General features: G+C 48.9%; 1 protein-coding gene and 1 long non-coding RNA gene across 2 annotated transcripts in view; one reads left to right on the top strand and one right to left on the bottom strand.

Annotated features, from left to right (window-relative positions):
- The window catches only part of LOC142454953 (uncharacterized), a 36,412-nt gene extending 28,123 nt beyond the window's left edge, over positions 1 to 8,289 (bottom strand). The window contains exons 1-2 of the long non-coding RNA XR_012785723.1: positions 8,053 to 8,289; positions 3,328 to 3,417 (exon numbers count right to left, since the gene is read on the bottom strand). This is a non-coding gene — a long non-coding RNA (uncharacterized LOC142454953). The remainder of the gene's footprint in view (positions 1 to 3,327; positions 3,418 to 8,052) is intronic.
- An 830-nt stretch (positions 8,290 to 9,119) lies between these two features.
- Positions 9,120 to 14,225, top strand: part of GLIS1 (GLIS family zinc finger 1) — a 291,490-nt gene continuing 286,384 nt past the window's right edge. Inside the window, exon 1 of the mRNA XM_075556390.1 lies at positions 9,120 to 9,854. Coding sequence (XP_075412505.1) covers positions 9,590 to 9,854 — 265 coding nt within the window. The 5' untranslated portion in view covers positions 9,120 to 9,589. The remainder of the gene's footprint in view (positions 9,855 to 14,225) is intronic.

The raw sequence follows: 14,225 nt of genomic DNA, 5'->3' as shown, positions 1-14,225 counted from the left end.
GATGGTGCCCGGCTATCAAAAGATATAGTGTTTGGGGTCTTAAAGGCCATCTAGCTCAGAAGCAACAAAGCCCACATGGAAGAAGCACACCAGCGTGTGTGATCACGAGGTGTTGAAGGGATGAGGTATCAGGCATCATCAGAACAAAAAATCTTACCATAGTAAATGACGGGGGCAGTGTGGAGTGGACACCCAAAGCCCATTTGTAGGTCATGGACATCCCCTTACAGAAGGGTCTCGGGGAGGAGACGAGCCAGTCAGGGTGCGATGTAGCAATGATGAAGCATGCAACTTTCCTCTAGTTACTAAATGCTTCCCCCCCCCAACCCGCCCCCCCCCCGCCACTATCATGATCCCAATTCTACTTTACAAATCTGGCTAGACCAGAGGATGTCCACTGGTGCAGATAGGAACTGGAAACACAGGGAATCCAGGGCTGATTATCCATTCAGGAGAAGTGGTGTGAGTGGCGATACTGGGAGGGTGGAGGGAGGGTGGGTTGGAAACGGGGAACTGATTACAAGGATCTACATGTGACCTCCTCCCTGGGGGAAAGACAACAGAAAAGTGGGTGAAGGGCAATATATGACAAAATAATAATTTATAAATTATCAAGGGTTCATGAGGGAGGGAGGGAGGAACAGGGAGAGATGGGAAAAAATGAGGACCTGATGCCAGGGGCTTAAGTGGAGAGGAAATGTTTTGAGAATTATGAAGGTATCGAATGTACAAATGTGCTTTATACAATTGATGTATGTATGGATTGTGATAAGAGTTGTATGAGCCACCTATAAAATGAGTTAAAAAATAAAATTGTAAAACTGTCAAAAAGAAAAAAATATCCAGAAAGGTGTGGGTCAGGTTTGTATCCTTTCACGATACTTACTCAGTCTGCATGCTGAGCAAATAATCTGAGAATCTGTATGACAGGAAGAACATGGATCATCAGGGTTGGAAAACATATTAACAACTGGGATATGCAGATGACACCCCCTTGCTTGCTGAAAGTTAAAAGGGCTTGAAACACTATGAAGTCAAGTTTTGAGTTAAAATATTGAAAGACTCTATGGGCAAAATTTTGTGCAGCACATTTGCCAAATGCAGTATATCATTTGATTTATTGGTTAGTTTCCATGTGGATCCAGCAAGATGAAATCTATGACAACTTCATTCTTTTTTCCATTTATCATGATGTTATCTATTGGTCTAGTTGTGAATATTAAATTGCAGTCCATATTGATGGCTGCCATCACTGTTCTTCATCAGCAAATATTTCAAGTCCTCTTGGCTTTTCAGCAAGCAAGGGCATGTCATCTGCATATCAACATTGTTAATCAGCCTTCATCCAATCCTGATACTGCGTTCTTCTTCAAACAGTCCAATCTCTTGGATTATTTGCTCAGAATACAGATTGAGTAAATATGATGAGAGGATGCAATCCTGACACCTATCTTCCTTGATTTTAAATCCCTCAGTACTCCTTGTTCAGTTGAAATGACCACATGGTCCATGTACAGGTCCCTCAGTACTCCTTGTTCAGTTCAAATGACCACATTGTCCATGGACAGGTTCCTCATGAGCACAATAAAGTATTCTGGAAGTATCATTCTTTTCAGCATCATCCATAGTTATTTATGATCCACACAGTCAAATGCCTTGGCATTGTCAATAAGATAAATACAACCATCTTTCTGGTGTTCATCTGTGATCAGCAATGATACTCTGTGTTACATCTTCTTCTGTATCTTCTTGAATTTCTCATAGCTGTCAATGTACTGCTGCAACTGTTGTTGAACAATCTTCAGCAAAGTTTAACTTGTGTGGGATATTAATGATATTGTTTGATTTTTTTTTACACTCTATTGGGTCAGTTTTCTTTGGTGTTGATACAAGTATGGATCTCTTCAAGTTGACAAGGTGGCTGTCTTCCAAATTTTCTGGCATAAAGAAGTGTATTCATCAGCTTGTTGGAACATTTCAAATGGGTATTCCTTCAATTCGCAGAGTAAACATCTGCACAAGACCTCTTTAGAGTGTTGAAGAGCAAGGACAATACTTTGAGGACTAAGGTACATCTGACTCAAGCCATGGCATTTCCAATCACCTCAAGAGCATGTGAAAGTTGGACACTGAAGACTGAAGAAGAATAGATGCATTTGAATTATGGTGCTGTCATATATATATATATATTTGTTTCTTCTCCAAAGTGCCATGGACTCTCAGAAGAAACAAATTTGTTTTGGAAGAATTACAACCAGAATGCTCCTTAGAACAGAGGATGGTGAGACTTCAGCTGAGATATCTTGAACATATTATCAGGAGACATCAGTAAAAGACATCATTCCTGGTCAAGGTAGAAGGGGCGGAAAAAAGAAGAGCTTTTCTGAGATGGGTTGACACAGTAGCTGCAACAAAGAGCTCAAAGAGAACATTCGTGAGGGTGGTGCAGGAGCAGTCAGGACTCTGTGAGTTTGAACCAACTCAGCAGCACACAACAACAACAACAGCAGCACGGGCAAAATAGTGAATGAAGCAGGAAGCATCAAAAGAATTTGGGAAGGAATGCATGGTCAATGTACAAAAAAAAATGGTGGTCATACAACCATTTCAAGGGTAGCATATGATCAAGAACTGATTGTATTAAATAAAGAAATCCAAAAGCATTAAGAAAAAAAAACAGCCCCAGGAATTGACAAAATACCAATGGAAATGTTTCAACAAGCTGACATAGTGCTGGAAGCACTCACTCCTCTATGGCAGGAAGTTTGGAAGACAGCTACCTGGCCAACCACCTAGAAGAGCTGTCCTCATTGTGTCCATATTCGTGCCCATTTCAAAGAACATTGACCCAAAGAGTGGAAATTATCGAACAATATTATAAACAGCACATGCCAGTAAAATTTTGCTGCAGAACACTCAACAATGGTGGCAGCTGTATGGCAACAGGGAGCTGCCAGAATGTCAAGATACAGAAGAGGGTGTGGGACAAGAAATATCATTGCTGATGACAGATGAATCTTGACAGAAAACAGAAAACCCGAAAGATGTTTTACTGACTATGCAAAAGTCCTTAACTATGTGGACCATGAATAACTATGGATAACCTTGAAAAGAATGATACTTCCAGAATACTGTATTGTGCTCATGAGGAACCTGTACATGCACCATGTTCTGTCATGTGAACAGAACAAGAGGTACTGAGTGATTTAAAATCAGGAAAGGTGATTACTCTCAGCTAGCTCCTACACCCCCAGGATCTCTACATCCTCCTTGTTGTTGATTTTAATTCCCTAGTTGTTTCCCCCATCTATGGCATTGTTTACTCACCATTCCCTTCCCCTGCCTCCTCCTCCCTCCAAGTTCCTCAGGGATCATCAGTCTCGTTGCTTTCTCCTTGGGCTTGCTTCCCATGACCATCTTATATAGGCAGGCAAAACAACAATAATGAAGACAAAACAAAAAGAAAACAAAAAATTGAGTAAAAAGAGGGAAAAAATGAGAAAGCATACATAATTCCCAGTCTGTCCACTGACCTTTTTGGCTATCTCCCCCCCCAGTCCTGGATGAGCATGATGGTAGGACAGGAAGAAGGTTAAGGGAAACAGAGGAAAAATCTAGGAAGCAAAGCTATGGATAGAGATATAAACAAAGTTGTGTACATATTTAAATACATTAATTCATAAAAATAGAGGTAATGTCTTATGTACATATATTTATATGGCAATGCATTGAAGAAGTGGAAGGACTTTGGGCCTCTCCTCAAGCCCTCCCTTAATGCAATAACACTTTGTTCTAACAACCTGGCATCTTGTGATCCTCCACCCCTCTCCCTACACGATTGCTGAAGACAAAATGGGTGCACAAGCAAATGTGGTGAAGAAAGCTGATGGTGCCTGGCTATCAAAAGATATAGCATCTGGGGTCTTAAAGGTTTGAAGTTAAACAAACAGCCATCTAGCAGAAAAGCAACAAGTCCACATGGAAGAAGGACATCAGCTGTGAGATCCTGAGGTGTCAACGGGATCAGGTAACAGACATCAGAAAACCCAAAACAAAACACATATTGTTGAGAATGAGGGGGTGTCAGAGCAGAGACCCCAAACCCATATGTAGACAATAGGAAATTCCCTCACAGAAGGGTCACAAGGAAGGGATGAGTAAACCAGGATGCAGTGAAGCACCAATGAAACACACAATATTCCTCTGGTTCTTTGAGGCTTCCTCATCCCCCACTATCATGACCCCAGTCTTACCTTTCAGTCATGGCTAGACCAGAGCATGTACACTGGTACAGATAAGAGCTTATGACACATGGAATCTAGGTCAGATAAACCCCTCAGGAATAGAAATGGGAGTAGTGATACCAGGAGGGTAAAGGGGAAGTGGGGAGGGGGGGCAGGGAGGAAAGGAGAACTGATCACAATGATTGACACTTCCTCACCCCACCCACTGCCGAGGGGGACTAACAACAGAGACGTGGGTGAAGGGAGATAACGGTCAGTGTAAGATCTGTTGTAAGATATGATAATAATAATAATTTATAATTTTTCAAGGGGTTATGATGGTGGGAGAGGGGGAGGGAGGGAAAAACAAGGAGCTGATACCAAGGGCTCAAATAGAAAGTACATGTTGAGAACATGAAAATGGCAATATGTGTACAAATATGCTTGATACAATTGTATGTATAGATTGTTATAAGAGCTATTAGAGCCCCCAATAAAATGATCTTAAAAAATACTAAAACAGTAAAACAAAAATACCATCATCAGGAAAGGTGGGTGGGTGTCAGGATTGTATACGCTCACCATATTTATTCAATTTGCATGCAGACAAGAAGCTGCACTGCATGAAGAAAACATCAGGATTGGAGGAAGGCTTATTAAGAACCTTTGGTATGCAGATGACACAACCTTGCTTGCTGAAGACGAGGAGGACTTGAAGCCCTTGCTGATGAAAATCAAAGGATTACAATTTAATATGAAGAAAACAAGAATCTTCATGACTGGACCAATAGAGAACATCATGATCAATGGAGAAAAGATTGAAGTTGTCATAGATTTCATCTTGCTGGATCCACAATCAATGCTCATGGAAGCAGCAGTCAAGAAATCAAAGGACAGCCTGCATTGGGGAAATCTCTGTACTAGACTTCTTTAAAGTGTTGAAGAGCAAGATGTCACTTTGAGGACTAACTGCCTTCCTCTCACCATGGTATTGTGTTTTTCTTCTTCTTTCTTACCATGGTATTGGTAACCACCTTATAGATCTATGAGCTCTGGTGGTGTAGTGGTTATGAGTTGGGCTGCTCATGGCAAAATTAGCAGTTTGAAACCACCAGTCACTCCTCGGGAGAAAGATGGAACTTTCTACTCCTGTGTTAGTCTGGGTAGACTAGAGAACAAATCATGGACACACATATGCGTATAAGAAAGAGATTTATATACAAGAGCAATTGAGCCTTGAGAAAACATCCCAGTCCAGTTCAGATCAAGTCCATAAGTCCGATACTAGCCCATATGTCTGATAGCAATCTATAAAGTCCTCTTCAGACTCACAAAACACATGTAAAGATGCCAAATGTAGAAGATCACAGGTCAGTGGGTAGAAAGTCCTTGGATTAAGTGTCATTGGAAACATCTCAGCACTGGCAGGGGTCTCTGCATCAGGGTGGGTCCATGTGTCTTGTCAGGTGTGATGTCTCCCAGGGTGTCAGCAGAGAGTCTCCCACCTCCATAGAGGAGGTACGGGTTTCCCCAGAAATCTCAGGAGAAGGCCAGGCCCACATGGAGGTTTCATTGGCTATGATCTGATTGACAAGCTCCACCCTACACTCTTAATCTTCAAACTGATAAATGATTATATATCTACCACAACTTAAAGAGTTACAGTCTTGGAAACCCACAGAGGCAGCTCTACCCTGTCCTATGGGGCTACTATGCGTCTGCATTGATTTGGCAGTGAGTGTTTATGCTTGCAAAAGTTGGACAATGTATAAGGAAGACTGAAGAATGATTGCATTTGATTTATGAAGTGAGTGAAGAATATTGAAAGTATCATGGACTTGCAGAACAAACAAATCTGCTTTGGACGAAGTACAGCCATGATGTTCCTTAGAAGTGAGGACGGCGAGACTGTCTCACATACTTGGAACTTATTATCAGGAGACATCAGTCCCTGCAAAAGGACATGGAGCTTGGTAAAGCATTAAGGAAGGTGACACAGAGGAAGACCCTCATGGAAATGGATGGACACAGGGCCTGCAGCACTGGGCTCAGACATAACTATGGGGATTGGTTCAGGACTGGGAGGAGTTTCATTCTGCTTTACCGAGGGGCTTTGGAGTTGGAATGGACTTAGTGGCACCTAACAACAACATCCACACTCGTGGAAGCAGTATTCAAGAAATCATACCACGCTGGGACAATCTGCACAAGACTGTAGTGTTAAAGAGCAAAGATGTTACTTCTAGGACTCAGAGTTGCCTGACCCAAGCCTTGGTAAGTTCGGGTGCCCTCTTTGCATGCAAAAGCTGGGTGATGAATAAGGAAGATGAAGACGCAATGATGCCTCGGAGCGAGTGTTGGTGAATAATACTGTGTGTAGCACAGACTGCCAGAAGCATAAACCATCCTGTCTTGGAAGACGTAGAGGCGTAATGATCCTTAGAAGTGAGGAGGATGAGGTTTTGTAATTTGGGCACATCATGCTTGGTAGAGGGTCAGCAATGAGGTGAAGCCCCTCCGTGAGGCAGACTGACAAAGTGGTGGCAACAGTGGTTCAAACAGCAACGGTTGTGAGGATGGCATAGGACTCCTGGGCAGTGCCTCATTCTGTATTACATAGGGAAGCCATGAGTCAGGGATGACTCCACAGCACACAACAACAACATGCAGCCCTTGGCCTGTCTGCTGTAGGCAAGGTTGGAATCCTCTACCTGATCATGGCTATGTGGTTGCTCAAAGCGGGAGAACTCTGGACTGGCAGTCAAAAAGCTCACCACCACATGGCTGGGAACAGGTCACATTGCTGCTCTCTGAAAGTGGGGTGGTGGTGGGGTCTAACTAAAATGCACGGCCCTTTCTAGCTTTACTGGTCTCGAATTCTAACAGGCCATATTTAATACATTACAGAAAATGGGATTTTATGTTTTGGAAGTCCTTGGTTTCCCAGATGCCAGGAATGCTGTTTGGGGTCTCCAAGCCTGTGCAGAATCCAGTGGGACACCTGACGGGCTGTGGTGGTCAGAAGGGGCTCGATTCACATCTCTCATGCCAAGACCAAGGCGAAAGGGTGCAGCGGTCATGCTGATGGTGGGGGACCAGGAAATCATTTCATTCTGTGATATATGAGGTCAACATGAACCAGAGCCTTCGGAGGCTGCAAAGCCAGGCAGGACCTGGCTCAGATCACCGAGACAGCGCAGAGGAAGCAGGCTGGGAGTGAACTGCGGCGAACATCTCAGGAACCTGGCAGGATCCTCCAGTCGCCTTGGCAATGGGAACGCCTCCAATTTACACAGAGGGCAACTGAAGCTCCGGAGGGGAAATGAAGCCGCTTCCAGTCGCTGTGAAGCTTCACTGTTGCTGGTTGCCTGCTCATTCTGTGCTTCAGGCGAGGCCCACAGAGACACACGATGTGTGTGTGGGGGTGTGTGTGTGGGGTGGGTGTGGGAGTGGGTGCGGGTGGGGGTAGGCCTAGGCAAGGGAACTGATACAGACCTCAGCGCGCGGTCTCCACCCCTAGAATAGTAGGGGTCGCCCGGGAGGGCGCTACAAACCTAAGCGCTGGGGCGCTCCTCCCCAGACTGAATTGAAATGCAGTATCCGTGGTTGGAACCCGGGCATTCCCCCCGCCGCCCTACCCCACACCCCGCTTTCTCTCATTTAATTACATTTTGGAGTTTGAGACCCTGGCCTCTCTCGGATGGAAGAAACACTTTCCAGAGAAACCTCAGGAAAGCGGGCTGAGGTGGCCCGGGTGCCGGTCCCAACTTGGACTCGCTCTGCTGTCTGTGGCGGGGAGCAAGCGAGCGAGCACTTCCTCATCCGTTACCTCCGCGTCCCAGGTGTGGCCGCTCCTCCGCGACAGACGAGACCGTTGACCCGGGGGAGAGCAAGGCTCCCGCCCGGGGCCCCCGGGGGAGGCCGGCGGGGAGGCTCGCCTCTCGCCCAGTTGCGCTCCGCCGGCCCGGGCCGGGGCGCAGTGCCCAGCCATCTCGCCCGCGGCGCCGCCCCGGGCCTGCTCCGCGCCGCCGCCGCGGCTGGAGAGCCGCAAGCCGCCCCGGGGCTCCGGCCGGCCGCCGCCTGTCAAACGCCCCGCCCCGCCCCTCGCGGGCCCCGCCCCTCGCGGGCCCCGCTAAGGCCCCGCCCCACGCTGTGATTGGTCTCGGCGCGGCCCCCACCGAGAGCCAGTGGCCGGAGCGGCCGTCGGGTCGGAGGCGGCCCCGCCCCCTGGGGTGCCGCCCCTCTGGACGCGGCGGCGGCTGGGGCTGCGGCGCCAGTGGAGGCGCGCGGAGCCGGGCGCCCCGCGAGCTGCAGCGACCGCGGAAAGGTGAGGCGTGGCGGCGGCCCGCGGTCGGCGGCGGCGGGGCCGCGAACCGGGACTCGCTCCCGGCGACGCGGGGGTCCAGGAACTTGGGGATGGCGCGTCGAGGGGAAAGGAGAGTTTGGGGGTCCCGGCCCTCATTCCAGGACGGACCGTGGAAGGGCCACGGCGGCTGTGTCGCAGGGGTTGTGTGTGTGTGTGGTTGTTTGTGCTGCTGAGTACCCGAGCGCGTGAATGATTGAACGTAGTATGCGTGGTACATCGTGTCCTCAAGTGTCGATGTACACGTGTGTGTGTGTGGGGGGGAAGCTGAGGGAAGAGGGTCTCTATGAGCCGAATGAGCTCCATGGCATTTGATGGGGCTCTGGGTCGTGTCTTGGGGCTGGGGGTGTGCGCTCCCCTTTCTCCATGTGCGCGGCACTTGCGTGTCCCGGTGCGCGCGTGGGGGCTGCACGTCACGGGAGGGGCGTCTGTCGCCAGGCTCCCGTTTTTCCTGGTTTGAGGGGTCGCAGGCGTGTCTCCTCAGGAGGGTCTTCCCTGAGGTTCCGTGGAAGCGCGCCCCCTGCCTCTGCGCGCAGCTAGCCCTGGAGAGCCCTCGAGGGACGTGGCTGGTGGCCCACTGGAGCATCCCTGAGACTTCGCCGCCTCCTTGCCACCCTGTGCCCGTCCCACTGGGTGACGCCGGACAGGCCTCAGTTTCCTCATTCGGCCAAAAAAACCCCAAAACACCCAAACTAAAAGAAGGCAGTTTTGGTGGAGGCAGATTTGGGCAGGAGGGCAGCCGCGGTGGCCCGGCCACTCAACGAGCCAGGAAAGGAGCGAAGGCCCGGTTGCTGCGCCAAAGAAGGGGTTTTTACTGGGCCCCAGTTGGGCTCGAGCTCAGGGTTGGGCCAGAGGAGCGGCGCTAACCGGGTTTAGAGACCGACGTAGAGTAAACTGAGGCCTGACGACCTGTTTGAACCTCAGTCCGGGCCCTGGTTCGCTTCTCGGATGCTAACGCGCCTGTGCTGTCTCCCTTCCCCAGGACCCAGGCGCGACCGGCGTCATGCACTGCGAGGTGGCCGAAGCACACTCCGACAAGAGGCCGAAGGAGGTGCCCGGTGTGCCCGGCCCGGGCCGTGGGCCCGCTGGCCTTGGGACGCATATGGCCTTCAGGGTCACCGTGAGCGGCAGCGGCTGCGGGGACGGGGGCTCGCGGGACCTGCTACCTCGGACGCTTGCGCCGCTACCGCGTGCTCACGATCTCCTCCGGCCCCGGAGCCCCCGAGACTATGGCCAGCCCAAGACCACCGCCACCGCCGCCGGCAAGGGTGAGTCTGGCGGGGTCACAAGGTGCCTGTGACCGCGGGTACGGAGAATTGGGGGCTCGCCTTGGCAGGCAGCCTCCAGAGAACTTGGTGGGGCTTTCTGCAGAGTCCGGCACCTTCTCGGTAGTTGTTTGGGGCACTCATGCGCCTGTCACTCTGAAGTGAACCCTGTTGGTAGGAAGCATCTAATTTAAATGCGATAAGCCTGTTTGGGGGTGGGAGAGGGTGTTTCCCTAAGAAAGCTCAGGTTACAGGGGATTGCTTGGATATGTTTCTGATAAAGGCTGTGTGAAACTTGTCAAAATCCTATTATAAATTAGGACCTTTTTTTTGTAGTTCGTGAGTAGCAAGTCGGGCATCTCCAGCTCTGAGTCAGCCAAAGACATATTTTGAAATAGTCCAGCCTCCCTAAATAACACAAACCAGAAGGCTTCAGCAAGGCTCCCCTTCTCTTGGGACCTCAGTTTCCCCATCTGTCAAGTGAAGAATTATACCAGATGATTTCTGGGTTTTTGCCAGGGCGTTTTATGAATCTGTAATCCAGCGTGAGTGGTGTAGAAATGGCTCTTCTGTATTGACGATCCCAAAGTACAGTCTTTGCTCAGAGGTTCCTCTGCCCGTGGATGTCTCTGCATAGCGGAGCTGGTGACCTTTAGGTGCAGGCGGGAGCAACGTTCTGCGCTCAGCGTCAGCCAGGATGCTGGGATTTGGGTGAACATGTTCTTCCCATTGCAGTTAATTATTATAGAGACATTATTTGAAAGTTTCATGCTGACAGATAATTAACCAGAAATTGGAGAAATCTGTTAAGGCCTTAGCCTCCCCCCCCCACCTGTTTTTCTTTCTTTTTCTTTTCTGACTGCAAGAAACCATGACCTTGGGGTTTGGTTAGATCAGCCTTAGGGCCCGCGTGGTTCTCTTTCTAGAGGATGACAAGATCAAGTTGTGTGTGTGTTTTCTTTTTTAGCTCTGTTGCCACTGCTCCTTTTAAGCTTCAGCCCTGATGATTTAGAATTGGGTGATATTTAGAAGCGATTTACAATGAGAAGCAAGAGCCCCTTCCTGGTTAAAAAGGAAAAAATAAAAATCAACACCCCACTCCAGAATTCATAGACTAGTAAAATGAAAACATAAACAGCTCTCCTCCTCCACATTTGAAAAATTTATTTGAAGCACCCGACTTTGTAGCAGAGCGGGCCGTTTCTTGTCTCCTTATTTTGAATAGCCATCTCTTCTCCAAGAGAGGCCACTTCGGAGAAGGGTAGCTGTGAAGAAGACGCCTGCAGAAGATCCTGACCAGAGGATCGGAAGCGGTTCTCTTACCAGCAGGAGGGGGAGTTCTGGGTAGCAAGTTATGAGTAATAGTTGCTGACCGGCCTGCCCGATCTGTGCACAATTCCCCGTTGGACAGACACCCTCTTGCAACGTTTTGTACTTAAAAAATGGTGGCTGCTACCAACATTGGGTCTGCAGGCGACTGGCGCTTCCAAACGTAGCCTTTGTTCCAAAGCTGTGGTTATGCAGACCTTTCATCTGGATCCTTTCTTGTAGGATCTTCCTAGTTCCATCCCCTAAACCCAAATTATTTTTATCCCCCGCATCCTAATGTCTAAAATTGGAGACCTTTCAAAGTTAGGGTTGCATTTAGAGATGGCAGAGGAAGATTCGGGGGTGGGGGCAAGGATCTCTTTCTTAATCTGTTCACTCTGGTTAAACTTTTCCCAAGAGGCTTCGAAACAGCTTTCTCCACAGCCTCCCCATGAGGCTGGTGGGGCAGGGTTTAGCCTACTAGTCGGAAAGAGAAGGAAACTGAGGCCTGGAGCAGGGGAAGTGTCCTGGAAAAGTGTCACTTGGCAGGCCAGGGCAGAAATCTCTGGCCAGCACATTGCACAGGGACTTGAGCTTGGGGAGGTCAGAACCTGCCTCTACATCACTCCTGGCCAATTCTTCCACCTTGCCAGCCACCAAATCCAGCTTTCCAGTAGAACCTCTGACACCCCCTTAAAAATTCGATGAGGAAACTGCACTGTCTTAAACGGCTGCTACTCTCATCAAAATGTTCTTCAGACGGCGTACCCTTTGAGTGTTTGGTCTACCTTCCAGCATGTGGCTTATTGAAAACAGGCAGCTAGAACTACCAGTTGAAAAATATTTATTGACCGAGCTGGAAATTGCAAGACCCTGCCACCGATCATCTGTGGGACTTCCTGTGAGCCTTCACGTCCTTGTTTGTCAATTTACTGTGAGGCTTACTTTGAGAGACTGAATGGGTGTGAAGGGGCCACCCCCATTCTCCGTGCCTGTTTTGGGGGGGATTGTATTGTGATGCGTTCGTTCAATGTTCTCATCCTCTGGTGTTTGCTTCCTTTGTACACTAGATAGTAAAACCTGCCTCCGATGGCAAGTCAAACAGTAGTTGCCAGAATAGTTTGCTTTGCAAACGAAAAAGGTAGACGACATGGCTTCTAGTAATTTGTGCCAGGCACTGCATGCTAGAGTCAGTGACGCGTGAGATAAAGGGGGCAGAGCAACAGAGAGAGAAAGGTTTGGTTTTCAAAACGGTGAATGCGAAGAACAGGAACTCTGGAAGCCGAGAGGAGCTAAGCCTTCATGTCTGTTGTGACCTCTGCCGCCTGTGATGAGAGCGAATGACTTGGTCAGGGGTCGGGTTTCAGATGAGCTGCCTTCTGCAGTGGACAGACCCGCCTCAAAGGACAGGCACTTGCCCTTGAACTCAGCGGTTTATATGGAAATGTTAGGGTCTCCTGTGTTTCCAGAACTGGGGTTAGGAGATGTTGGGGATGGGGCAGGGCCCATGCAGGGCTGTTGTCATCACTTACCATAAGAATCGCCATCTGTTTATGGCAGAGCCCCGTTTATCCTGATTCCAAACAGTCGGAAAGGCCAAATTACCAGATGCTGCACTTTTCTTTCTTATTTTTAAACACTCGACACTCTGCTTTTATAAGTCCCGACGAAGGAAGAACGTAAACATCTGGGCTTTATGGGAGCGGACGGCCTCATGGTGGGGCCCCTGATGACGCTGCTCCTGCGCACAGGGCTCGACAGTGCCCAGAGATGTCCCACATTACTTCATCCTGTCCTCACCCCAGCTTCCCTGGACCCACCTTGTGGGCCCTCCGGAGGGGTTGGTGGAGCAGCACTTCCACACTGCACAGTGTTGGGCAGAAGCTGGTCCTTCTTGATAGGATTCCCATTTGTCAGACGCTGACGGTCAAGCTTGAGGAGCTGCTGAAAGGTGCAGCACTTGTTCGTGGCGGTTTCCAAGGCTTGTCTGGCCCTACACATTTGATGCCGAGCCCACAGCTTGTCCTCCTACATGTGTGTACCTCCTATGTGGTGTGTGCACTTGAAGGCCTTTGGGAATGTTCCCAGAGAATTTAAAATATATAATTTTCTCCCTTGTTTTGGTTGGTGTTTCTTCTGCGTTGCATCTGTGGAAATGGGTAGCTGGCATCCAGGCCGTAGCCAGAAAACTTCTTACCACATGCTTCCATTTGTCCAGTGTTGCCCTTCCCAGACCAAACCAGATAATGAAATCACTATTCCCTCAGCCCGACTCCTGGGGTCTTTCAACCATCCTGGAGATTCTTCCTGAAGATGCAAAGCAGTCCCACGGTCCTGACCAATAGCAGCTCTGCTATTAGTAAACAGAACTGCAGGTATCAAACGTAACTTTAAAAAAAACCCCAAAACCCATCAGGTTTTGTGTTTGTTTTACAAGAGAGGCACGCCATGATTGTGCTCTTGGGTGTTGGGGGCAGTGCTGGTGGAGGTGGAAGGTAAGGCGTGGATAGTAAGGCGTTGTTGGTGGTGGTACTAGGTGGAGGTCTTTCATCTGCAAGCCGCGTTGGGCTTGGGCGGAGGCCTCGGATGGACTAGCACATCCGTAATAGGTTGGAGTTATTTTTGAAGCCTTTCCCACCCCTCCGGCTCTGGTGGGCAATTGCTTGCATTTCATCCATTTTAAAGTGCTGGTCCTGTGATCCGGAAATAATCAGATCCAATTTTTTTTCGTTGCTTGAGGTTTTAAATCAAGGGGAGAAAAGCCTGCTGGCCAAATGTCAGGCTGGAGACAAAGGGAAACATGCATGTGTGTGGGTATACAAATAAGATAGGGGCATGTTGCGTTTCCCGTCGCAAGAGTTATGTATCCAACAAATCTTTTATAGACTTGTAGCGGAAATCTCCTTCCCAAAGATTTCCAAAGGCGCTTGTGAGGCTAGAATTTCTCTTCCCTTCCCGCCGCCCGGGCTCCCTGGAAGCTGTTGAGAGTTGGCATGCACGATGTAGAAAGGGGACATCGCATCAGGAGGTTACTTACGCAGGCCTGCGCGTTTCTGAGCCCGTTAG

Source organism: Tenrec ecaudatus, chromosome 1 (assembly GCF_050624435.1).
Source record: "Tenrec ecaudatus isolate mTenEca1 chromosome 1, mTenEca1.hap1, whole genome shotgun sequence".
In the NCBI taxonomy this organism is placed as follows: Eukaryota; Metazoa; Chordata; class Mammalia; order Afrosoricida; family Tenrecidae; genus Tenrec; species Tenrec ecaudatus.
Note: the sequence above shows the minus strand (reverse complement) of the source record. Positions and strands in the feature narration are given on the sequence as shown.